The 27,626-nt window shown below is 31.6% G+C and overlaps 1 protein-coding gene, 1 long non-coding RNA gene and 3 pseudogenes across 7 annotated transcripts; 2 read left to right on the top strand and 3 right to left on the bottom strand.

The window, feature by feature from the left end:
• The first annotated feature begins 10,497 nt into the window (after positions 1-10,497).
• On the top strand, positions 10,498-16,496 carry LOC146896360 (uncharacterized). Of its 4 annotated transcripts, none has more exons than XM_085731325.1 (9): positions 10,498-10,823; positions 12,576-12,685; positions 13,212-13,280; positions 13,420-13,535; positions 13,626-13,680; positions 13,888-14,008; positions 14,395-14,442; positions 14,601-14,695; positions 15,948-16,496. In XM_085731325.1, exons 1-9 carry the CDS (start codon positions 10,748-10,750, stop codon positions 16,044-16,046), a joined length of 789 nt encoding a protein of 262 aa, XP_085587451.1. In that variant the 5' UTR covers positions 10,498-10,747; the 3' UTR covers positions 16,047-16,496. The 4 variants fall into 4 exon arrangements, with proteins under 4 accessions (XP_085587451.1, XP_085587453.1, XP_085587452.1 ...); XM_085731327.1 differs by having other exon boundaries at positions 15,952-16,496; XM_085731326.1 differs by lacking the exon at positions 10,498-10,823 and adding an exon at positions 10,854-11,060.
• A 1,104-nt stretch (positions 16,497-17,600) lies between these two features.
• LOC146896361 (SKP1-like protein 20 pseudogene) lies at positions 17,601-18,641 on the top strand (annotated as a pseudogene). Its single transcript, XR_015021048.1, has one exon. The product of XR_015021048.1 is annotated as an SKP1-like protein 20 pseudogene (transcript).
• Positions 18,642-20,175: 1,534 nt separating this feature from the next.
• LOC146896362 (uncharacterized) lies at positions 20,176-21,620 on the bottom strand. Its single transcript, XR_015022420.1, has 3 exons — positions 21,247-21,620; positions 21,009-21,127; positions 20,176-20,674 (listed from the first exon to the last, which is right to left on the bottom strand). It is a non-coding gene; the product is annotated as an uncharacterized LOC146896362 (long non-coding RNA).
• A 1,186-nt stretch (positions 21,621-22,806) lies between these two features.
• LOC146896363 (uncharacterized) lies at positions 22,807-23,928 on the bottom strand (annotated as a pseudogene).
• A 1,008-nt stretch (positions 23,929-24,936) lies between these two features.
• Positions 24,937-27,541, bottom strand: LOC146896364 (SKP1-like protein 21 pseudogene; annotated as a pseudogene). The gene is made up of 2 exons (XR_015022168.1): positions 27,458-27,541; positions 24,937-26,186 (listed from the first exon to the last, which is right to left on the bottom strand). The product of XR_015022168.1 is annotated as an SKP1-like protein 21 pseudogene (transcript).
• Positions 27,542-27,626: the final 85 nt, after the last annotated feature.

Here is a 27,626-nt window from a genome sequence, read left to right on the forward strand (position 1 = left end):
CGTTTTTATTTGAATTAATGTTGTGTACTTATTATAATTTACTTATTCGATACGCAATATTTATTCAAATTCACGATATCGCAATATTTATTTGAATTCACGCTGTCGCAATATTTATTCGAATCACGCTGTCGCAATATTTATTTGAATTCACGCTGTCGCAATATTTATTCGAATTCACGCTCTCGCAATATTTATTCGAATTTTCTTCTAAGGTATGCGCACTTAACTAGCGTGACTTAAGTCACGCACCTTATAAGGTATGCGCAAGTTAAGTCACGCACCTTATAATCTGTGCGCATGTTAAGTCACACACCTTATAAGCTGTGCGCAAGTTAACTTGCGCAAGTTGGCCGGTGCTAAAAACTGAAGCACAAACGTTTCTTGGACGGTGGTCAATGGTTTTGATTGTTTTTTACACGTTTTTTTTTTGAGTCTTTCACACGTTTTTGAACCTTAAACCACCTATAAATACCCTCCCAACCATCCTCTTTTCCTCACATTATCTCTCCCCCCTATTTATCTTCTTTTTATTTTCTTCTTTAGTCTCTAGGCTTGTTTAGTCTCTAAGCCCCCTTAGGTAAATACCGGTGGCTTTTGGGGAAAATTGTGGTCCATTAGGTTGGGGAAAAGGGCATCATCCCTTGAGGTAAATTTCGATTTGCTTCCTTTTACTCCCAAAATCTTTTTACCGTGGGTAAAAGAATCATCATGGGGGTATAAAAGGAACCAAATATAAATTTACCTCAAGGGGTCTTGATGTCGTTTTCCCCAACAGGATGGATCACTATTTTCCACCAAAAGCTATTGGCATATACCGAAGAGGGTCAAAATAAATATTAAGTATGTTAGTTAATTGGAATAAAATATTTGTATTGCTTATTGTAATATTTGAATAATATTAATAAAATGAGAGTTCTATTTACTATTTGTATCTATTTTTGCATTTATTTTATTAATTTCGAATTTATTTATTTTTGCATTTATTTTATAATTTCGAATAATAATGAATTAGTATAGAATAAAATCAATTTCTATCCAACGTACTCAAGTTAACTTGCGCTAGTGTTGTAGTTGGGCGTGACTTAAGTCACGTTCGTGATACACTGACGCATGTTAAGTCACGTAACATGACTTAACATACGTACAGAATGCACTAGCGCAAGTTAAGTTGCGTAGGGGCATTTTCGACTTTTACTTTGGGAGTGAGCAAAACTGTTTGGGTAAAGAGCAGAATTCTAAGCCCAACATGAAGCAAATGGAAAGCCCAAAAGAAAGTTATCTTGCCAAATTATCTAGAAGACGAAGATTACTCTTTAGACACCTTCAATTTCTCACAAACATCTCAAAATGCCAAAAATACTCGTTTGGGGTCTTAATTCCCATTTGTTTGTGATCAGGAGATAACTCCCAATTGTTACTTTTTAAATTGATTCCCTATTTAACAAAGTAGATCGCTCCCATTTATTTTTTCTTGGTTTTGATGTTATTTTTCGAATTTTTTTTCCTTCTGACCCTCAGTCCAAAAGAAATGATACATCTGCCCTTTGTTGAAAAATATTGATTAAAATACCCTTGTTAGCCAAATGAATTGGCGAACATAGGTTTTTTTCAATTTTTTTATACATGTTATACTGTGTGTTTGGTGAACACGTAGGTGTGCAGGAAAATTGCAGGCTTTGCCATGTTTGTTCTTTTGTTTGGCGAACATGTAACTTCTTTTTTTTTTTTTAAAAAAAAATTATAGCAAAAGTCTTTTAAGTTGTTTTAATTGTATCAAATAAATCATTTAAGTATTTTTCGTAACGCTTAGGTCATTTAAGTTAATTAATTGTAACTTTTAGACCCAACAAAATAGCATTTTTATAGTCAAATTTGCTTAAAGATATAATTAGAAGAAGAAAAAGTCATCCCAAAACGGCTTATAAATACATTTTAATTAATTCATATTTTAATTAAAACATATTTTGATATAAAAAAATATTTATAATCCTTATAAAACTATCAAAATATGTTTTTTAATAAAAAAACAAAAAAAAACTAATTCAATGTTCGCAAGATTATATAAATATAACACAAGAAATTTTTTAAACAAAAAATAACAAAGGCCATTTAGTCCTTATAACATAAAAAAAAAACTGGATGTTCGCCAAACAAAAGAACAAACATGGCAAAGCCTGCAATTTTCCTGCACAACTACATGTTCACCAAACACACAATATAACATGTATAAAAAAATTGAAAAAAAAACCTATGTTCGCCAATTCATTTGGCTAACAAGGGTATTTTTATCAATATTTTTCAACATAGGGCAGATGTATCATTTCTTTTGGACTGAGGGTCAGAAGAAAAAAAAAAGTCTTCTTTTTCTAGTTGTATATATGCCCAAAGCTTTCTTCAAAAAAAAAAAAAATATGGTCATAGCTATTTCAATGATAAATTCTATAGGGAGAAATCATTTTTTTTAACAAAAAATTATAATTTATTAAAAATAAAATGAATTAACATGTTTCCTATAGGCATTTTAGATCGTTACACGTTTAACAACTCTAAAACGCCATACCTCGCTATCTGAAACAGTGACATCCCACTTGTTTACTTTGTTAAATCGGTTAAATGAGCAACCAATCTAAAATCACAATATACCTTATCAAATATATGTTTGGTTTAGTGGCGTACACCAAAATTAAGATGGTTTATTGTGATTTTGCGAAAATCTAACTGCGATTGTGATTCCAAACATACATTAAACATTTGTTTCTTGTATTTCTCTTTAGTACAAAAAATTACATATTTATCATTGGGTTAACTAGGTTCCATCTTTTTTTTCAAATATTATAGACATTATTTTTTTGTCAAATATTATAAGACATTTAAAAGTCCACAAATTATATACTTGCCCCACCAATTAAAAGAGTATCATCAACATATCTAGATTAAATAAACTAAAAAGCCATAACATTACCAAATTTAAAATCTCTAAAATTTCACCGTAAACAATAACTCAAATTTGGAAAGAGTGTGCAATAATAAAAATTTACAAGAAGGAAATATAGCTTTGAATCTTTCATGTAATTAAATTACACTCCATGAGTCCACTGACCACCTAATTCCATTTTTTTGGCAACATTCCATGTGATTGAGAATGTGGATATGTGGTCCCTGTTTTCAATGTCGACCCAAATTTACATAACCACATGCATGATGCATCATTTCTTATGCTTGCAATTTTTTTCCCGCGTTTTCTTCATCGAAGTTAATCTTGTTTGAGACACGTTCAACTATTAATTGTGAGTATTTTCAATCGGCGTTCAAACATCGATTCACTATATTATGAGAAACTAACCCTTTCGCAAAGTTTGATATACTAATAAAATTATTGATCATTAATTTATTTCAAATATAGAATCATACTAAAAAAGATAGATAAATAGTAAATACTTCTAAAATATTCTAACAAACAATATGATAGTATTTGAAAGGTTCATTCCATATGGATGGTTCTTTTTTCTTTTCCGAGACCAATTCATAACTCAGTACAATATGCCTAGATTAACAACATTGATTTATGCAAGATCTGTTAAATTATTGATTCTAGTATTATACTCCATCCGTTTCAAAATGAGTGTCGCTTTAGCCAAAAAATTTGTTTCAAAATGAGTGTCGCTTTCAGTTTCCAATGAAATAATAACTTTTTCTTTTCAATTGTACCCTCCAATTAATACTCTGCACACTACTTCCAAAGTATTACTTTTAAAGCTAACCAATAGTTAATAAGGATAATTTGGTAAAATAATCATTCTCTTTCTCTTAATCATTGCATTTCTTAATATGTGTGTAAACACCTAAAACGCCACTCATTTTGAAACGGATGAAGTAAGTACTTAGGAAGGTCATGAAGTTTGTGGAACTCACATGTGTGACCACTAAGGGAGCTATCTTTCCAACACATCCACTTGCGACAGAAGATAAGAAAGTCTTCAAAAAGCAAAATTCTAGGACAAAGTGTTAAAGCATGTTTTCACTAACATTAGATGAAACTTGAAAGGTTACACTCTTTATCATTGAGCACCAATTATATAACTACACATTTGCTTTCTCACTTGTTCATGAAAAGTGCTAGTAACTCTCAACATGAACTATTTTTAATGACTTTTTTTAGCTGAATATACCATTTCATTTCCCACTAATTTCATAGTTCTTCTTTATGAAAAAAGATTGAATAACCATAATACCTACGAAAATTTGAGTCAGAGAAATAGAATTGGGTCTCTAACTTTACCAAAGTTATAACATATTCTAAATTATAAATTCAATAAAAGGAAAAAAGTATACTTTTTAAGTAATATTATTCTTTTCACAAATAAAAAAAGTATACTTTTTAAGTATGAAAATGGCCTAAATACATATTATATAGTCTTATTTGTACATTGTGCCTCGTAAAAGGAAGTTTGCTCCGTTTACAAGTGGGTCTTTGGTTTGACAAAAGAATGACTAGCTCAAACAAGGATTAGTGACACTTAACCTAAATATTCTTGACCAGTTGACCTTATATTGGTTGATTAAGTTGATGGTGAAACTTAATTCCCTTATCGATACACTTTATAATATCATATATCTATCCATTCTATGAAGTGCTAAGCACTCTTGCCACTTTCAATCAGCTCATATTCGACCATTCTTGTTTTTGCACCTTAAACATTACCTGTCCTACAATTTGTATGTCTCTTTCACTTGTGAGTTTTCTTCACCCCACGTATCTTTATATATACCTTTCTCGTTTTTTATACTAAGCTCTATTTAAGGAAACCCAAATCGGAAGGTCATATTAATGGAGTATAGTTTTTGGTAATATTCATTATTCTCTAGCAAATTTATAAGGATAAGTTCATAGATATTTGACGTATGGTTGGGTACGTGTACCAATATCTTGTAGGTAAAATTCAATCAAATATCGATTTTATTTTTAAATAAATTAATAATAAAAAATATATACATACTTTTATGCAACATTGACTAGCAGAAAAAAATATATACATATCATTGCATACTTGGATAATTAGTATATACCCAGCTAAACTTCAAGGGTATCACAAAAATCGATTTTATTTTTAAATAAATTAATACAAAAATATGACATATCATTGCATACTTGAATGATGATGAGTACATGTCAAACCAAACTTTAAGGGTACCATTGTGTTTACCACTTTATAAATGATGTTTTTACCAACTTTACTTCAAATAATATTTAAATTTATCATGGAAAATAACTTGTGCACTTAGATCACAAGCTAAGAATCTTCAATGATGAATGATCAATTTGTTTAGAGTTTTAGGAGAGCCTATTGATTTAACTAGTGTTGAGAATGCAATTTCATCAAGGTTAATGACATACTCCCCCGGTCACTATTATAAGAAAAAAATTAATTTTTAGGTTCATTGAATGAGTGATGTATGTGACCATTAATATAGACCACATACATTATTTATTCAATAAACTTAAAAAGTAGTTTTTTTTGCTTATAATAGTGACCGGAGGGAGCATATAATTGATGTGTTAGGAACACTAGATTCCGAAGAGGTTCTTACATAAGTTGATCCTATATGACTACAAATTATCATATCACCAATATGTTAGGGTCACGATTTGATCAAACAAATTAATCTTATCTTATGTGTTTCTGAATATTGCTCACTTAGTTTGATTGTGGATCCTGAACGGAAATTATCTCAACTACCTTCGATATCTGCTTGCTGCTTTTTGTCAAACATAGCTTAATGCTTGATTAAGTGTTGGATACACTTGAATTAAATGTTGCAGAAATAAATGTGTATTCTAGTAAGTTTTTCGGATAGAGACTTAATAAAAAATTCTGCCCCTTTTGAATTATTAATATGATGACATGAACAAATAGGTTTTTAATGTTGCGTCTATTTTAAAAATTAAGAGATACTACTTTGCCAACATTCAATGGTTTTTTCGGTTACAATATACATTCAATCTTTAATACTCCATCCGTTTCAAATTACATGTTCAATTTTTGCAATGAACACTATTCACTTGACTTACTTTGACCATACTTTTTAACTAATGTATAAATACAAATATTAGCATGTAAGATGTTGTTGGATTTGTCTCGACAAATATTTTCAAAATATTAAATTTTCATAATTTTTTACTTTAGAGAACTAAAGATATTAACGGTCAAAATTGTGCATTGACATATGTGAAGTGGTTGACTTGGACATATATTTTGAAAAAGAGGGAGTAATAAACGTAAAGTCGTATCTCTTTTTTTTTTTTTTTTTTTTTTAAGGAAGTAAAGTCGTATCTCTTAATAAAAGGAAAAGATGACCTAAGCGTAAATATACATGTCAACAAAGAATTACAACAAGTCAAATAAAATCAAACGTATGACATAATGTATACGAGTGTTATAATTATAAATCTCAGTTACAGGTAGGTACGACCACTATTCATTAAAAAAACTTGTACTATTTTCCTTAAAAAAAAAAAAACTTGTATTATTATATTGATATTTTTTACAATATACTGCAGGGGGATCCTAAGACTTTCGATGCCTTGAGCGAATCAATAAAGTTATACCATTTTAGTTATTTGAATGTCTTTCTTCTTGTATTTTTGTCGTAAAAAGATCCATTGATAATTAAGATTTGGGTTTGTCTAACATGTGCAATATTGCACATGTTAAGGTAACCAAAAGTAGTAACTTTTCGTTGAAAATCAACAAATATTTATTCAAAAGCTACATATTTATTGTAAAAAACACAAGTTCCAAGTCAAAGTTGCTACTTTAAACTTCTTATCATGTGCAAATTTGCACTTGATAGAAAAACCCTTAAGATTATTTAATGAGTAACATATTTTCAATAGAATTAATCAAATGTTTTTGTGAGCATAGCTCAGTTGGTATGGATATGCATAAAATATGCAAGGTCCAGGGTTCGAACCCCGTCCACCACAAAAAAAAATAGCATTAATCAAATGAAGTTAGATATATAATACTAACTGCTAAGTAAGTAAAAATAATAATTTTGATGTCCCTTATAAAATGGTGTCCTGGGCTGCCGTCATTCCCGCCCACCCTTAGGGCCACCCCTGATATATTGTAGGCTACAATGAATGACAGACCTTAATCTTATAAAGGCACGTGAAAATAAAAATTTGTTTGCTAATTGATGTGATCAAGAGCTCATTAAGCATGTGGAAGGAAACCTACAAAAAACACACACAAAAAAAAAAAGAATGTTTTATTCATTTTTTTGGTCTATTCACGTTTTTTTAATCAAAATTGTTTAACTTTAAATTTTCATGGGGGTCTTGATTAGAAACAGGTCATTGATGGTATAATGGAAGGAATTAGAAGAATCATTTGGCTATTGAATGCATGATAACAACATTTATCATTTAATTGCACAATATACTTCAGTTATGGAAATTTGAAGAAACCATCACATGCACTTCAAGACAAGGCTTTAAAGTCAAATTTATTTTGGCTATTCATTGGTTTTTATTGGTTGAATATATGGTTTTGAAATCATATAGTCAACACTCAAAAATTATTTGTAAGGCTAATACGCCATTTGTTAGTTTCTTTAAATTATGATTAGAAGTTATTTTAATTAATTAGGGATCATTGAGATACTTAGCATCAAGTCTATAAATTGTAGTTTGTTTGATGAAATAAAGGACATGTAGAATTTTGATAAAAATTACACTATGTGTGTTTTGAAGAGTTTTCTCCTCTTTGAGTTCTTGGATTAGAACTTGTCTATCGAATCTTATCAACGGCTTCCTTACCATTGTGGCGATTCCTCCTGGCTTAGCATTCCTTCTTGGATTGGAAGTGAGTGTGACGCCTTCTTTCACCATTTCTTTCCCCAAATCCATATTTTTATTTTACTTTTATTCCTATACGAATTCTGACCTTTATCATATGGTATTCAGAGCACGGTTTCTTTTGGGACAATTTTTGTTTCAATTTCGAAATCATCATCATCTTCATTTTCCATTTTATCAATGCAATTCCTTAATTTCATTTTCTTTTTGAAGTATTAGAAAGCAAAAAAAATTCAAAAAAAAAAGACTCGAGAATTAGATATGAGAGAGCTTCTCATGGTAAGGAGAATGTTTGGAAATCAGGTCAAGGAGGAGGATACAACCCAAAGAGAAAATCTTTTCCAAACAAGATGTCTTGTGCAAGGAAAGGTATGTGCTTTAATTATTGACGGAGGGAGTTGTAGTAATTTTGCTAGTACTCGATTGGTGTTTAAACTTAATTTGGACATAAAATCTCATCCTAAACCTTACAAACTCCAATGGCGTAATGAAACTGTCGAAATGATGGTTAATAAACAAGTGGAGGTTTGTTTTAGAATTGGAAAATATGAGGATGTTGTTTTATGTGATGTAGTACCAATGGAGGCTAGTCACTTGTTGTTAGGGAGACCTTGGCAATTTGATAAGAAAACTAGTCATAATGGACACTCCAACAAATATTCATTTTTCCATCATGATAAAAAGATTGTTCTTGCACCATTGAGTCCTAGTGAGGTTAGAGAAGATCAAAAGAAAATGAGAGAAAAATATGAGCAAGAAAGAAAAGAATTAGAAAAGAAGAAAGAAATAGAAATAAAAGAAAATGGGAAGAAAGAAGTAGGGGAGAATGAAAAGTGTGAGAGAACAGAAAAGAAAAATGAAGGTGGGAAGGAAAAGAAAGAGAAAAAGGAGAGTGAAAATGGAATTATTGTTGAGAAAAATGAAGGTTTTATGAATAAAGAAAATGAAGGAGGTAAACATAGACAACGAAATGGGAAGCAAAAAGGAAAACCATTTTTACATGGTTCACTCTCATTGTATGCATGTTTGGATTTGAGGACAAATCCTTTTGAAGAGAGGGAGAATGATGTGATCAAGAGCTCATTAAGCATGTGGAAGGAAACCTACAAAAAACACACACAAAAAAAAATGAATGTTTTATTCATTTTTTTGGTCTATTCACGTTTTTTTAATCAAAATTGTTTAACTTTAAATTTTCATGGGGGTCTTGATTAGAAACAGGTCATTGATGGTATAATGGAAGGAATTAGAAGAATCATTTGGCTATTGAATGCATGATAACAACATTTATCATTTAATTGCACAATATCCTTTAGTTATGGAAATTTGAAGAAACCATCACATGCACTTCAAGACAAGGCTTTAAAGTCAAATTTATTTTGGCTATTCATTGGTTTTTATTGGTTGAATATATGGTTTTGAAATCATATAGTCAACACTCAAAAATTATTTGTAAGGCTAATACGCCATTTGTTAGTTTCTTTAAATTATGATTAGAAGTTATTTTAATTAATTAGGGATCATTGAGATACTTAGCATCAAGTCTATAAATTGTAGTTTGTTTGATGAAATAAAGGACATGTAGAATTTTGATAAAAATTACACTATGTGTGTTTTGAAGAGTTTTCTCCTCTTTGAGTTCTTGGATTAGAACTTGTCTATCGAATCTTATCAATGGCTTCCTTACCATTGTGGCGATTCCTCCTGGCTTAGCATTCCTTCTTGGATTGGAAGTGAGTGTGACGCCTTCTTTCACCATTTCTTTCCCCAAATCCATATTTTTATTTTACTTTTATTCCTATACGAATTCTGACCTTTATCACTAATATTTTTTCTCACTGACATAATAATACTAAACGGTTTTCGTGAGTTTAATTCAGTTGTTAAAAATATTGTATTATATATATGTATGGATCGGAATTCAAATCATAAAATTTTTCCATTATTTATTCAAGAATTGAATTTCTTACCATTTTATAAAACAAAATAATATATCCCCACGAGCTTAACTCAGTTGGTAGAGACATTGCATAATATATGCAAGGTCTGAGATTCAAACAAAAAAAATCTTAAACTAAACAAAATGAGACCCAAATTAATATAAGAAATAGAGTATGCTTGTGCACATTTCTCATCTTCTGTTATTTTATTTTTTCAATGTAGGTATGTAGCTAAAAATACGGGAAATACTTGGGTGCCATTACATCCTGGCCATTGATGGCACCCAAACATTATGGATGTGTGTGTGATGTGTGTGCGGTGGAGATCTAATGGCATGGTGCCATTAATGGCACCAAAGTGCCACCCTAAAAATACTACATGCTATTAAAAGTTAAGCAAATCATCATTCATCGAAAATATAATATTGTTTTTTCCCTCAATTTTACACTCATCATCCTGCTTCAACAAATTTAACTATTAATTAAATATAAATTCTTACGTCATTTCATATTTATAAATTAATTCCTTTAAAAAAATTATAAATTAATTAAATAGTTTTTTTTAAAGAGAATTAATTAAATACGTAGTTAATTTGATCAAATATTTCCAACTCAATGAGTTACTACTATAAGTTAGTACTAGTATTAAGTTAGTTTAAAAAGGAAACGGCAACACCAAGCTGAATTAGCGTTGTCTCCGTTGTGAAGCAGCAAGCAACTATAACCGTAACTGTCTTCCATTTCAATCCAATCCTCTCAGATCTCAATCAAACCCTAACTCTTCTCCTTCTCTCTCTCTCTCTCTCACCGGATTCCGTTTCTCTCCGATTCCGGTTACGCCTCAATTTTCCAGCGAGATTTTACCGTTTAATAATGATGATGATGATGTTATAGTTGTAGTAGTAGATATTGTTGCTGTTCGAAGAAGAAGAAGAATAAGAAAATGGATGATAGAGGTGCTTCATTCGTTGCTGTTCGAAGACCCAATCCTCATACCGATACTTGCAATTCTAATTCTGGTAATTTTTATTATTCTTATTCTTTTTCTATTTTTTTTTATTTCATTCTATTTTTAGTTTTTTTTTTCTTCGTCCTTTTCGCTACCTCTTTCTCTCTCTATATCTATCTATCTGTACTTGTCTTCCCTCCATATTAGATTCATCCATCATATATTATTTATTATTTTATTTTAGCTTCGTGATCTATTCTATTCTATTCTATTCTGATGATTGGTGATAATATCCTAACTTGCATTGGTTCGTCAACATTTTTTAATTTACTATTTTTATCACCTTAGATCTCGTTTACCATCAAATTCCACACATGCTCTGTTTTTCCTAATAATTTACTCATTATTGTTCAATTGTTGCTTTTTATTGATTCCAGTTACCTTTTTAGGATTTTATTGAAATGAATGTGTAAATTATGCAAATTGTTACCATACAGAGCTCAAATTCTGATAGGAAAACGGAAATTCAATTGTATTATTCATGGAAACCGTTGGCATAATTGGTAACATGGCGGGTTTGCCAGAATCAGGATGGGTTTATGTGATTTTGTAAAAGCTACACTTTTTAGCCTGGTTGGTTTGGAGGTCACGTCTCCCAATGAACATGTTACTGTGATTTTACTGAAGTTGTGAATTATATAGCTCAGTGCATAATTTGATTCAGTGGGATAAGGCTTAGTTGCTGTTTGTTGTGAATTTTAGCTTACCGCGAAAACAAACATCCACTTTGTAGGTTTACCGAAATCACTATAAGCTGCCATGATTTTCACAAACCCGCCATGATACCAATTTGCCTCCCCTATATACGGTTGTCTATCCCCAATAACATTCACATAAGCAACTCTCCCTTAACCTCCCGACTCGGCACCTTTATTCAGCTTAGGCTCGAACCTGGTATCCTAACACATGCTGGGTACCGTATCACGACAGCTTTACCAGAATAAGGGTGGGTCACTGTGATTTTGCAAAAAACTACACTTTTAGCCTGTTTGGTTTGGTGGTGGGAGAACACTTACCATGATTTTATAGAAACTGGGAATTGCAGCTTCTGTCAAACATGTGGTAATACTGTATTCCACTGCAATAGCAAACATATGCTTTGTGGCTTTAGCAAAATCACGGTGGCTTGCCGTGATACCAAACATGCATGTTCCCTCTCCTATATATGGTCGTCTACCCCTTCTAACATCCACATAAGCAATTCTCCCTTGACTTTGCTACTCAGCACCTTTATTGGGTTTAGGCTCGAACCCGGTATCCTAATACGTTATTGTCTATCCCCTAACATCCACACAAGCAATTGTCCCCTAAATTCCGTACTCAGCACCTTTATTAGCCTTAGGCTCGAACTCGGTACCTAACACAGTCTTGTCTCACTTTAAACATTTTATATGTACTTTCTCCATATTGTTATATGCATGATGTCCATTCTAGTTTTTCCCTGCGATGCCTTTTTTTCCTCCACATCAACTCTACCATAGAAAATGACAAACACATGCATTCAACATACACTTTTTCTTCTAGTTATTCATCTTTTGAAGATGATAAATGGGATCAGTACTGTGTATCTTATGACAATGTGGTTCAAATAAGCTGAATGTTTCAGTTTTAAATGAGAAATCTAAGTATAGAGATGATCTGTGCTAAGGATGAAATAAATACTAAATGAAACAACTCTTGCTTGTTAACCAACTTGGGATGAAATTTTTAGCATAAAATTTCTTAAGAGTCTTCATTGATGGGCTATTTTGTTTTATTGCAGCTGAGGCTGTTGCAGGATCAGCAGCATGGCTTGGTAGAGGTCTGTCTTGTGTCTGTGCACAGAGAAGAGATAGCGACGCGGGTAGCTTTTTTGATTTAACTCTAGCCCAGGTAATATTTTTATAATTAATCAAGAAGCTTTTAATTTATGTTTTGAGTATTTCTAATTCTAGCAACTATTATGCTCTATGCATCTTCCAGCAAAATCTAAAAGAAACCAGAGTTTTTTTTTTTTTTTTTTGTAGAGCATGTGATATGGATTTTGGAGCAAGCATTTTTCATATTTTTTAAAACAACAAACATCGTCTACACTGATTACAAGGAACATTTTGCAATCTAGGTCTTCTTACCAAATATCGAAAAATAAATCTTAAATGTATTTCTAGTTATATGCTCCTTTTCTTGTTTGTCTTTCATATTGTGTATATGGTCTGTGGGATGCAAGAAAATACAGTTTTTGGAGAGAATCTTGACTATCAATTGCTAATCAGTTTTTAGTTTAGTGGTGCCAATATACTTGAGCTCCCTTTTATCTTATGAAATTCTGGAACACTTTCTACTTATATTTTCTATTATATATTGTTGTTTTTAATTTTGCCTCAAAATTTTCCCATAATGTTGAATTTTCAATCCTCAGGAGGAGTGCTTGGAGAGGCTACAGAGACGAATAGAAGTTCCATATGATGGTTCTATAGTTGAGCACCAGGTATCATTTCTATTACAATTTTACAGTCTTTTTAAGCAACGTGGCATTAACCTATGTATTCATAGTTTTTGTTCTTCCCATGGCTTACTACTATATGTGCAATCGTTGATGTCTTGAGACTTTAATGTACATATTACAGGAGGCCCTTAAGGCTTTATGGAAGGTTGCATTTCCCGAAGAAGAACTTCGTGGCTTAATATCGGAGCAGTGGAAGGAAATGGGTTGGCAAGGGAAGGATCCATCAACAGATTTTAGGTAGATACTGATCTTTATTTTTTCACTGCCAGATCTTGTGTTCATCTTAATTAAAACCGTTAATGATTTTTATTGATACGTGTTTGTCAGGGGTGGTGGTTTTATTTCTTTGGAGAATTTTCTGTTCTTTGCTAGGAATTTCCCGGTATGATTTATTTTTTGGTTTGTTCACTAATTTGAAATTGTAACGAATAAATAACTTGGGTTGCCAGAAATCAAAGTTTACTATGGAAAGGATCATCTTTATTTGTTTGTTTTTTTGTATTGGTTTAATTTCTGATAATCCTTAGATCCAATCAGTTACCATGCACATATCTATATCCTAAAACTTATTATACTCTGTACTTTGTAGAAATCCTTCCAGGATCTGTTATGGAAGCGGGAAGGAGATCGTTCCGTGTGGGAGTACCCGTTTGCCGTTGCTGGTGTTAACATCACATTCATGCTGGTGCAGATGCTTGATCTTGAAGCAGGTCTGTTACATTTCCTGTTATTATAATTTCTCTATTTCTTTATTCTCAGTATCTATCATGTCTAAAATACTGTCTATATATATATATATATATATATATATATATATATATATATGAGCCCTTCTGTTTCTAAACCTTGTGATGTTAATTTTGCCGAGGACCAGATAGATGAAATAACAAAACTGTTTTGAAGTTAGGGCCACCTTTCAATGTTACATATGCTGACATTTTACTATTGCATAAATCAGTACAGAAAGGAATACCATCGAATCAACGCCAGGATCATTAATAATGACATAAATTGAATCAGTCTCAGCAACAGTTATTTAATAGTATTTGTAAGAATATTATAATATTTCTAACAATAATTTCTTTTGCATTTACAGTCAAGCCACGCACATTGGTGGGAGCAACTTTTCTAAAGTTTCTTGAAGGTAGCCTGAACTCCATCCCCGATTTTTTTATGGATCAAAAGAGGAATAAAATTTTGTCGTATTGAAAAATTTGTGTTTACAAAATTATAGTTTACTTGCAAGTTGCAGTGTTAGCTTGCAACTTTCAATAACTAAATCTATTCATGTTTGTCTGGCAGAAAATGAATCAGCTTTTGATCTTCTCTACTGCATAGCTTTCAAGCTGATGGATCACCAATGGCTTTCTATGCGTGCCTCATACATGGATTTCAATGTAAGTATCCTTAATCACAGCTCGTAGAAATAGGGAAAATAGTATGGCTCAACCAAATTTAACAAAGGATATATAACTTGAGTTTAAAGTAAATGCACTGTCAGTGTAAATCAATTTTACATTACATTCAATCAGAATTCACTATTTTGCCACGTCAACACCCTCTTATAACTGCATCTTGAAACTGATGATCTGACGACTGACGTGACAAAATAGTGGTCACTTATCGAATGTAACTTGTAAGTGTAAATTTGATTTACGTTTATGGTACATGCCCTTTAAACTCAAATAAGTTTGTTAAAAAGGGCCGAAAGGAGAAATCGCACAAAAACTGGAACTAGAAAGACATAATCTCTTGATATGGAGGGAAGGTATATTTGAAGACTAGAGAGGTTTTAAAAAATTTAGGTCAGAAGTAAAGTACTCTGCATGGCATTTTAGTGGGTAACCGACTGTCATGGTGATTCTCTTTTTAAAATGTAGAAATTCACTAGGGAGAAATAAGGTGAAAAATATATTTTTGGTCCATATACATTGATAGTCATTTAAACAACGGTCCTTATATGAAACAATTTGCAATTTATTTCCTAATTTCCTATATGCAAGTTTTAAATTTGGTCCTTAAACTCATTTAAGACATTTGATTTCAGAAAGTACTGTCTATTTTTTTTGCAAGTGCAAAATTGAGTGTTATGACTCATGACACAGATTATGAATGTAACACATTCTTTCTCTTAATTGTTTGTTTTCAAATATTTATGTAATGTAAATAGATCCTAATTCCTATACAAATCTTTGAAAACTTAACCAAAGTGAAAATATCATGTCATTTTTGTAGTCATTACTCGATACAGAAAATATTTTATCAAACAAGGAATCCTTATACTTTTATACCTTATAACTAAGATAAGAATTATTTTAATTTTGTTCATATACATATGATTTCTTGTCAATCTCTGTTAAATGGCAATAAATGCAAGGATAAGGACAACAGTAAAAATACTTGAACTTATAGGGACTAAATTGTAATCTTTTTCATGAATAGGAAACAATCAAATAAAATTGTCATGAATAGGAACCACAAAAACATTTTAATGGAGAACCGACATTTATCATCATTAAAATAGAGAGATGAGAGATTGTCTTGGAGGTAATCATGATCTTGTTTCTTAGCAGATGAGATGACCTTTACTTCTTAGCTTTAGATTTCTAGTGATTGTCGTTGCTAATATAACTATTAATGTTCTGGCAGACAGTGATGAAATCTACACGTCAAGAGCTAGAAAAAGAGCTTCTTCAAGAAGTTTCGCATCTTGAAGATTTACCCTCATACAAACTACTTTCACGATAGATATCAGTCTAATGAAACCTGTCAGTCTCCTAGAGTTTAGCTTCGAAGGCCTTTGTGCATGGACTCTGTGCTTCTATTATAATTTCCATGCCTGCCATTCAGCATGCAATAACATTTCAGCAAGACCGAGTCAAAACTTCTAACACTAATGTGAGCTTAAAAAGTCTCTCAGACTTGCAGTGTGTTTGGATAAGATTGTAATCATCGCAAACTGAAAAATAACAATTCCCAAGGAGGTGATTTCTTCCGAAGGAATGATTTGTTGCTTGTGCTTCCATTAGAATGGTGTTGGGAGGCTTCCGAACGCTAAACGGTGATGTGAGCCAGGTTTGAGACACAGTAGATAAGCTTTTAGTCAAATTGTGGATGATATTGTTGGCAGACATGATTACTGGAATCTTAATTGTAAAATTGTCGGGTGTTAGATTTTTAATGAATTGTGGTTTGTCACTTTTGTCTGGTTTCCTTGCAGTTCATGATTCATTAACGGGTAAATGCAGCTTGCAGTATTGTATTTCAGCGGAGTTTTGAGGTGACTGAATCTTGCTCATTTGTTTCTGAAGGAGTCATATTTGTTTGAGTAATAGAACCAGTTCTGCTTACTTGTTTCTGTATCAAATTATTTTGCATAGCTGTGGTAGCAGTAGAGCAACCATTAAGGCTATAAAAAAAGGATAAATGAATTTTTTTTATAGAAAAACTGCTAAACTAAAATCAATAAAAAGTAAGAGTTGAATATATTTTAATCCGTATAAAATTACCCACTTGGATTTTTAGTTATAAATAAAAGATTTCATTGACTTTTAGTACCGAAATATTTTTCTTCAAATTTTTTCTAGGTCCTTAAATTCCATTCGACTTTTATCGTTTGTCCAAAAAATAAAACTCTGTAGATCATCATATACAGTTTTAAGGTATATGGGGGTATCTTCGGCGTTTGTCTTTGGACTGCTAACATGCAAATTTCTTTTTGGTTAAATTGTATTTTTGGTCCCTTAACTATTTAGGTAGTATTGCTTTGGTCCCTTAATTAAAATTTGATTTATTTTGGTCCATTAATTTCTCCCCGTTACACATTTTGATCTATTCCGTTGGTTTTAATTCAAAAACGTTAGGTTTTCTTCATCTTCTTCTCCTCTTTAGGGAAATGTTAACGAACGTTTCCGGAATAATGTTTAAGGTCTTAAATAGTAACTTTTATAAAAACATGTGTATTTAATGCATTGGAGAGTTTATTTATTTATTCATTCTTAAAAGATGAAAAAAAATAAAATAAGATTTTATTATTATATCTTGCAAGAGAAGATTTTTCAAAAAATAACAAATCACCCGTAAAAAAAAACAAATCTTATCTTTGAGTTAAAAAGAAAACAGATCTTCTGTTTTTTTTACGAAACAAATCTTAGTCTTAAATAATCAAACGATTTTTATCATTATAAATATAGGTCTAAACACACACACAACACAAACACAACATTAAGGTCTAAAGCATTGATCAAAGTAGGGTAGGGCAGAAAAATATTTTTGTTCATTGAGTCAAATTGTTCTTCTGAGATGTTAAAAACTGAGATGATGAATTCTTGTGTGTGGCTTCAAACCTGTGATGGTTCAATCCAACAAGTGGAACAAGAGATTGCAATGTTTTGTCCTTTTATATGTCAAGAGTTAATGCTACAAAAAGGATCTTCCAAGAGTTCTCCAATATGTCTTCCTCAACAAGTCACTCCTGCAATCTTAACCTTAATTCTTGATTATTGTCGATTTCATCACGTAAAAGGCCGCTCAAACAAAGAACGAAAGTCTTATGATGAGAAATTCATTAGGATAGACGCCCCTAGGTTATGTGAGTTGACGTCTGCTGCAAAATACCTTCAGTTAAATCCATTGTATGATCTCACATGTCATGCAATGGCACGAATAATCGAAGGAAGGTCATCGGAGGAGATACGCGACATATTTAATTTGCCTGATGATCTTATGGAGGAAGAGAAGTTGGAGCAGATGTTAAACATAACTTGCGATCCAAGAATCAGGCTTTTGAACCGCTTGTATGCAAAGAAGAGAAAACAACTAACAGAGCTCAAAAGGGTAACAAAGAATGTTGAAGTTGAAGACGAAGATGTAGTAGATGAACGTTCAGTTGATGAGATTTTGTCTTTTATTAATGGATCAAATGATGGAGAAACCAATAGGAAGAAAACATGCAAGAATAAGAAGAAGAAGAACAGAAGAAAGAAAAAAGACCAACAGAAGAATTCTTCTTTGAAGGAAGAAGATGATCACGTGGTTGAGTTTTATGATGAGATTGATCAGGCCTTACAGGAAAAAATTGACAGGGAAGTCGAAGAATTTGCACGCAGATTAAATTGTTCTTGGGAAGAGAGAAAAAAAGAAATTCTTAGAGATGCTGGCAATCACAGGGAAATTATTGCGTAGTTATTTTTAATTTGTTTAGGTTTAGAGATATTTTAATGAGTAACCTTATGGACAAAACTCTTAGTTTAAGTTGGCATTTGTTATATTTTTACTCTTGCAGGTTACAACATAATAATTAGAAATCTGATATGAAAAATAAATTCTGCGTTTTACGGATTATAATTATGATTGCTATATTCTGCGTTTCTACTCATTCGCTAATCTTATTTTATGTCGATCGCTCTACAATATCTGTTTTGGTAAAGTAAGCTTTTTTTAATTTCGAATTGCTTCATCAGTATTTCAACAATGCAACAATTTCCCTGTGATTGTGAAGTCGAGTGTGTTACTATTTGGTTTCTGAATGTTAAAAATGCTCAAATTTGGGAAGTTTTTTAGATGTAATTTGAAAATTCACAGTTAGTAATCACTTTGTTTCTGATCATTGTTATGTTAATTTCTCTAAGGACCAGATGATGAAATCATGAAACTGCTTTAAATTTAGGGTTTCCTTTCAATCTTATATATGCTGGCATTCATGATAAATATAGTTATATATAAATTGAATCGGTATCAGAAACAGTTATTAGAAACTAGAGCTATTCATGTTTGTCAGTTAGAAACTGAATAAACTTTTGATCTTCTTTACTGCATGGCTTTTAAGCTGATGGATCACCAATGATCAAGGGATACTTGCAATAAAATCTATGTCTGAGGCACGCATAGAATGCAATAAAATCAATGATCAAAAGCTTATTCAGTTCTGCAGAGAAGCTTTAGAGACTTAAATTGCAATATAACCATGTAACTGAAAAGTAAACACTGTAATATTGTAAAGACAAGATTTTCAATATGACCAAATTTGTTAGTGATGGAGGAGTTCAGGCTAGCTAGCTTCAAGACATTATTAAAAAACTATTGCTGCTATGCACCGATTCAATTAATAACAAGGGAGTGGTTAGGGTTCAATCGGTTACCATTCAGTTTGAATGGAAATCACCAAAGTTAAAAAGAAATATCAAATCCGAATTCACATTTCTGCATAATAGTAAGATTTTGAATATGACATGCCAATAAAATATTTCCATGTGATTATTCACATTTCTATGAACATGTCAGCAAGTGATGATACATATCCATTATCAACAAAAAGAAGAAAAGAAAAAAAGAAGCAACTCTTTGTGAAATCAATGCCGTCTTTGCTCTTGACTCATTATGACTAACTATGAATTTTCAAATTACATCTATAAAACTTCACAAACTTGAGCATTTTTAACATTTAGAAACCAATCAGTAATACACCGACTTCACAAGACCAAACAGATATTGCAGAGTGATTAACATAAAATGAGATTATCAATTGAGTAGATAGCTCAAGCAATGTCACATAAAATGAGATTATAGAAAAGATTCACTAATAATTGTTGAGAAGAGTTTTGTTCATAAGGTTACTCATTACAATTTTTCTAAAATAAAACTTATAACAACAACAACTATGCAACGATATCCCGGTGATTGTCACAATCTCTAAGAACTTCTTTTATTCTCTCTTCCAAAGTACAATTTAATCTGCGCGCAAATTCTTCCACTTCTATTGGAGAAGTTATATGTTGCTTTAATAAAATGTGTTGGCAAACTTAGCACAAACATCACACCTATCAGAAGCAGACATATTAGGAACAGATCAATTCAGTGGCGGAGCCAGACAAAAAAGTTTGGGGTGGCCGCCATCTCGCCATCAAAATAAACTAAAATATATAAATCATATTAAACACAACACATTTAAGTCGTAATAAACCAAAAATCGATCATTCAAAATTTAAACTACATAATATAATAAAGCTAAACCAAGTGTGTTGAAACCGCCTTTGTGCTTTCCCGATACCGGACATGGGATAGTTTTCTAATTTTGATTGATAAGGATTAAGGACCCCATTTTAGATACGCTCTTCGTATAGCGTCCTTTTGATTTGGTGGATATTGCCAAATTGGAATACGTTTTCCTGGATCCCTTTCTAAAGAATTCTCAATGTCATCTGGATCAACTCTATTAACCTTTAAAGGACGAGACTCATTTTCTTCAATTATTGGATTCTCGTGAACTTGTTCAGGTTCGGATGAAGAAATTATAACTTCATCTCTTTGAATATCAACGGCCTTCCTCTTGAAAATAGAATTGATTCTTTGATACTTCATCTTAACCGCTTCAAATGCTACAAAACAAAAAAAAAAAAATTAAATGACCATATACTAACACGGTAAAATCATATGATCAATTAAATAAACAATACACCCTTCAAAAAATTTGGATTTTATAGTTTGCTGTTACTATGTACTGCAGAAGCAAAATCATATGATCATATGATCAATTAAATAAACAATACACCCTAAAATCTGAATGAATATTAACCCACATCACAGCCATACCCAATTACCCAAAATCATCACCACCCTTATAAATATAACCAAAACCCATCTCAAAAACAATATCAAAATTAAATTTTTAACATCCAAATAAAAAGGGTAATACTCCACAAAAAAACATACCGAAAGAAAGCCCTTGAAGCAAAAGTGGTACCAGCAGCTGCAGCTACAGCAGCAGAAGAGGAAGCAGAGAAGGCCGAAGAAGATTGAAAAGCAGAATTATGATTCTTCCTCCATACACCCTTCAAAAAAAAAACCATAAACAATACATATAATCAACAGGCAATCAATTAAATAACATGTAATCATCAAAGAAGAATCATATTTGAATGAAAATACATTCAATTTCACATTAACTTACAATTTTCAACAATTAGGGTTTGTTGAGAGAAATGGAGATAGCTCTTTGTTCTCACTTCAGAGTTCAGATCGGCGATGAAGATAGAGATGGAGATTGGTGGCAGAGTTTGGTTTTCGGTGGTGTGAACGTGTGGTGGTTGGATCACGATTTGATTTTTTGGTTGGGAGAAGAAGAGAATCGTGTTCTCTAATCTCTGTTTCCACTGATGAAAGAGAAAATTTATGCCCAAATGTGAAATATCTTACTAAAATATTATTTATATAGAAGGGTATAATGGTAATTTCATATAAAGGATGGGGGTGGCGGTGGCTCCCCCTTGCCACCCCCCAGTTCCGCCTCTGGATCAATTTGGTTCCTTTTTCTAATGCACCTTTGAATATTATTCTCTAATATGAGTATATATAAAGAAAACTGTGAATGGAAAACTTGTGTAAAGACAGCTGATAGCAATGTAGAACTGATTTAAACTGACAGTGCATTACTCTAAACTCAACTTATATACCCTTTGGTTAAATTTGGTTGAGCCATAATATCTTCCCCTATTTCTACAATCTGAGATGAAGGGATGGTTACATTAAAATCGACTTATGAGACACTCATAGAAAGCCTCTAGTGATCCGTCCGCTTAAACGCTATACAGTAGAGAAGATCGAATCAAAAGCTTATTCAGTTTATAACAGACAAACATGAATAGCTTTAGTTACTTAAAGTTGCTATTTTCTTCGTATTTTTCAATATGAACATAGTGTGCGTGGATTAACTGTAAATGCAAATTATTAAACAACCGTTTCTGATACTGATACTGATTCAATTTATAACTATATGTTATCACGAATGGCAGCATATACAAGATTTATACAAGATTCAAAGGACACCCTAAATTTAGAGAAATATAATTAACTTACAATGATCAGCATATACAATGATCATCAGGTGAATGAAATGTGTCGTGTATCACCTCAGATGATTTTCCTTCAATTATTCGAGCTATTGCATGACATGTGAGAACATACAATGGTTTTAACTGAACGTATTTTGCAGCAGATGTCACCTCACATAGCCTAGTGGCGTCTATCCTAACAGATTTCTCAACATACGACTTTCGTTCTTTGACGTTTGAGCGGCCTTTTACGTGATGAAATAGACAATAATCAAGAATTAAGCCATATTGCAGAAGTCTTCGAAAGTAATATTAATTCTTGACATATAAAAGGGCAAAATATTGCAATCTCTTGTTCCACTTGTTGAATTGAAGCCACCCACAAGAATTCATCAGCTCAGTTTTTGACATCTGATAAGAACTATTTGACTCAACTAACAAAAATAATAGATATAAGACTTCCTACTGGTTATGCAAACCGTATTCTCTCTTTTCAATATTTAGGGTATTTTTTCAATGAATCATATTAACAATTACTTATCAAAATAAGAGTTACAATGAAAATACATAGTAAAGCCAAAAGTAGCCAACAAAATAAACTCAATAGCATATTATCTAAAAGCAGCAAATAATGATACATAGCATTGTTATCCTCATTGCCTGCCTCTAAAATTTCCTTCTTAAAAAGTGAGATATTTGGAAGTTGAACCAATTCCTCTCCTTTTCATTGCTGTGATATTTTTGACCTCAAAACTATTAAGAAAATCCTTCTTTGACTTCTTCATTATGTTGCTGCTCTTCACTGACAAGTTGTATCCAGATCCATTATCTCCACAGAATCTTCTTGTACTAGGTGGAAGTTTGGTGCATGTTTTTATTTGCCTGCTTTGTTTTCTTGCATCTTCTTGCTTGTAGCGTTGTGCGAGTCGATCAACTTTCATTCTCAGCCTGAGACATTTTCTTTACCTTAGCCTCATACAGCTGCAACCAAGTGAATGAAACTCTTTTTTCTTTCATCTTCTTAACTACTTCATTAGTGCAATTTTCACCAAACTGCTTTTCAAAGAACTTTTTCCACAATTTATCTGTAATAGGGCTCAAATCCATCCCTTGAGTGGACTTCTCAATATGCATCAACTGGTCAAGAGTGCAGTGAGGCAAAATTCTCTCAAGCATATGATGATCAACATGACTAACATCTCCAAGGTATTTTACATTATCAATAGCTTTCTCAACACAAAGATCAACCATAGATGTTTGATCCTTTCTCTTCATCATAACAGGATTCCTTTGAAACAAAAGCAGTGATGATGATGGCTTCTTTCTTGCAGATATTTCATCCCTTCTCATCATGATAACTGAATTCACAAAAGTGAACCGAAAACAAGGAACAATGAATATTAGTAGATACTGACTTTGAAAATATTCTTCTCTGCAACCCTAATGGAGGCTTTTATTCTATATATATATAGTATCAAATATGTTTGATTTTCAAAGAAATAAGATTCGATATATTTTTAAAACAAATCTTTCTAGGTGTAACAAAAAAATATTTCTATTAACCAAAACAAAAAAAAACACGTAACAGCCAAATCTTTCTACAAAAAAATCTTTCTATTAACCAAAACAAAAAAAACATATCTTCTAGGTGTTACTAAAAAGATTGTAATTATCGTCCGTCATGTCTTAATGCGTAAATACGTGTAAATTACAAACAATAATTCTTTGTGAAATTTTGATTAAAATTATATGAATAGATAATAGATAATTTGCATTTTCATATTGTAACAAACTATACTTATTTTTTTCGATGATACCACCAATATAACAAATATTCTTAAAAAAAAAACAATATAAAAAATATAATATAAATTCTTAAATTTTTGAATGACACCAACAAAATATCATTTTGATAGTCAAATTTGATTAAGGTATAACTCAAAGGAGAAAAAGACACCCAAAAACAACCTATTTTCTTTATATATAATATAGTATAGGTTACCTTTCAAAAAACATTATTAAATTAGGGTAAATTAAAAAGATTTAATTATTTTCTAAAACTTGACTAAAATATCTTTTCTTATATTTAAAAAATATGCTATAATTATTCTCATAAAAAATATATTTGAATTAAAAAATTCAAATCAATTTTTCGTTTATTTACGCCTCACTTCAACATTCACCTTTCCGTCCATCAATTGATGTCTAAGATAAGATAACTATATAGTTATATGATTATATAATCGTATTTGTTAATATCAAGCTTTAAGTCTTGCTCGATATTTAGGATTAGATAATGATACTACTATGGTTATACACGTGATAAGATAAGATAACTATATAGTTATATGATTATATAATCGTATTTGTTAATATCAAGCTTTAAGTCTGTCGCTCGATATTTAGGATTAGATAATGATACTACTATGGTTATACACGTGAAGAATGATAAGATTAAAATATAAGGTTTTGAATTTCCATAACAAAAATAGAGAATTGATATATGGAAAGTCTATCATTAGATTTCTTTCTACAATCTCAAGACTAAAGGAGTCTACTCAATCCCCTTCTTGGATCAATAAGTGATGATACTGATTTTTGAAAGAGGAATAGAAGAAGGTGTGTGAAAATGGAAAAAGTGTGGATTTGAGAAAGAGAAAGTGAAGAGAGTTTTGGAATCGGCAATGCCAACAATGAGATTAGATTATTCAAGTCAGCATGTGAAATCAATGCAAACTTTGCTCTTGAGTGATTACTAACTATAAATTTTCAAATTTTATCAATAAAACTTCACAAACTTGAGCATTTTTAACATTGAGAAACCAAACAATAATACACTGACTTCACAAGACCATGCAATGTCACATAACTAGAATTTGTAGAAAAGATTTGCTAATAATTGTTTAGAAGAGTTTTATTCATTACAATTTCTCTAAAAAAATAACATATAACACAACAACAACTATGCAACGATATCACGGTGATTGTCACAACCTCAAAACATCCCATCTGAACACACTCTAAGAGTTTCTTTTATTCTCTCTTCCAAAGTACAATTTAATCTGCGCGCAAATTCTTCCACTTCTCTGTCAGTCATTGGGTCCTGATCAAACTCAACCACATCATCTTCTTTCTCCACTTCTCTGTCAATTTTTGTCATTAAGGTCTTATCAATCTGATCATCAATCACAACCCTAGGATCACCTTCTTTCTCCACTTGCTTGTCAATTTTTGCCGTTAAGGCCTGATCAATCTCATCATCAAACTCAACCCTAGGATCACCTTCTTTCTCCACTTGCTTGTCAATTTTTGCCGTTAAGGCCTGATCAACCACATGATCCTCTTCTTCCTTCATAGAAGAATTCTTCTGTTGGTCTTTTTTCTTTTTTCTGTTCTTTTTCTTATTCTTGCAAGTTTTATTGCCCTTGGTTTCTCCATCATTTGATCCATTAATAAAAGATAGAAGTTCTTCAATGGATCGTTCATCTTCTACAAGCACTTCTTCTTGTTTAACTCGAACATTCGCTTGTACCCTTTCACGCTCTTTACGCCTATTTATGTTTAAGCGGTTCAAATGCCTGATTTTGCAGTCACAAGTTTTGTTCATAATTGACTCCAATTTCTCTTCCTCTGTGACATCATCAGGCCAAACAAACATGTCGCGTATCTCCTCCGGTGATTTTCCTTCAATTGATTGTGCTAATGCACGACACGTGAGATCATTCAATGGCTTTATTTGAAGGCTTTTTGCAGCAGATGCCAACGCAAAGAGTATGTCAGGGTCTATCCTAACAAATTTCGCATCATACAATTTTCTTTCCTTGTTTGAGTGGCCTTGTATGTGATGAAATTGACAATAATCAAGAATTGAGCTCAACAATGCAGGACTTACTTGTTGAGGAAGACATATTGGAAAACTCTTGGAAGATCCTGTGCCTTTCTGTAATATTTCTTGACAAATAAAAGGGGAAATCATTGCAATCTCTTGATCTACTTGTTGGATTGAACCATCACAAGTTTGAAGCCACACATAAGAATTCATCATCTCAGTTTCTAACATCTGAAAACAAGAGAAAGATAAATACACTAACGTAAAATACAATGCAATGAAAATGATTTAACAATTTTGCACACTATCTTTAACCTTTACTTATATTTATAAATACACTAAATGTTAAGTTTGAAAGGAAAATAATTTTATACAATCCCCTTGGTACAAAAGTCAAACACAGTCAAATCATATTTATTTATTTATTTATTTATTTATTTATTTTTGTTTTAAAAATAAATAATTAAATCAGTCATGATTTTTTTTCAATTGACTTTTTCTTGAACTCAAAGAATCATTTTCAATGAAATTAATTGTATTTATATTGAACTCAAAGAATCATTTTCAATGAAATTAATTGTATTTATATTTTTTTTACTAAACATTTTATTAATTTTATGATCTTTTTCAAATTAAACGGGATGATTGTATAGCAAACTAATTGATAGTCAATATTTAGTAAAAAAAAAAAAAAATTATGTATCAACACCCACAAATAATGCATAATTTTTCTCCCTAGATTCTCCTATCGTAAAATAAAATTGTAGTTCTCGCTCAAATTTTTTTTTTTTGAAGGATAGTTCTCCCTCAAATTAAAAAGCATTGAATGGAAAAAAACATTGAATAAAAAATTGCAACCTATTACATGAACTTAATATTTAATGGGCCACGGTTGAAGCTCAGACACATATGCCCAGAATATGCTACAACTGACGTATAAAAAAATGGTAATGACATAACTTAACATATTTTTTTAACAAAATAGATTAATATATTTTTGTTTATCCTCTTGTGTTTGAAAAATTGGAAAAAAGAAATCAACGACTATCAAGAAAATCAATAAATTACGGAATCGATCCCAATTTTGTAGAGGAAATCGATCCCAAAATTAAGTATCATTGATAAGCGGATTGATTCATTGAAAAGTGCAACGGAAGCATGAAGTTGCGGTAAAATATCTTCGTTTATCCTCTTGCGTTTGAACAATTGGTAAAAAAAAAAAAAATCAAGAAAATCAATAAATCGCTCCCAATTGTTTTAGAGGGAATTGATCCCAAAATTAAGTATAACTGATAATTGGACCGGTTTATTGACAAGCTCAACAGAATCATGAGGTTGTTGTAATATACTCCTTCCGTCTCTATATGTAAGCACCCTTTATCTCTAATAAAAAGGTGCTTAGATTTAGATATAAGGACGGAGGTAGTTGAAAAAAAAAGGCAAAATTTACATCCAAAAGAAAAATTATTACGTTGAAAAGATGAGAAAGAACCTGGACATACATAGGTGAGTGTTTCAAAGCTACTATTGTGTTGTCGTCGTCGCTGCTGCTGCGGCTGCCATTCGCACACGATGCACTTAATTAGGGTTTTAATTAGCTTTTATCTATCAAAAAAATTCTCTTAGCTTTTGCTTCACGTTTCACGGGCTTGGCCCAATTGAAAACCACAC

Source organism: Medicago sativa, chromosome 8 (genome assembly GCF_051527215.1).
Source record: "Medicago sativa cultivar Bolivia chromosome 8, Bolivia_mono, whole genome shotgun sequence".
NCBI lineage: Eukaryota > Viridiplantae > Streptophyta > Magnoliopsida > Fabales > Fabaceae > Medicago > Medicago sativa.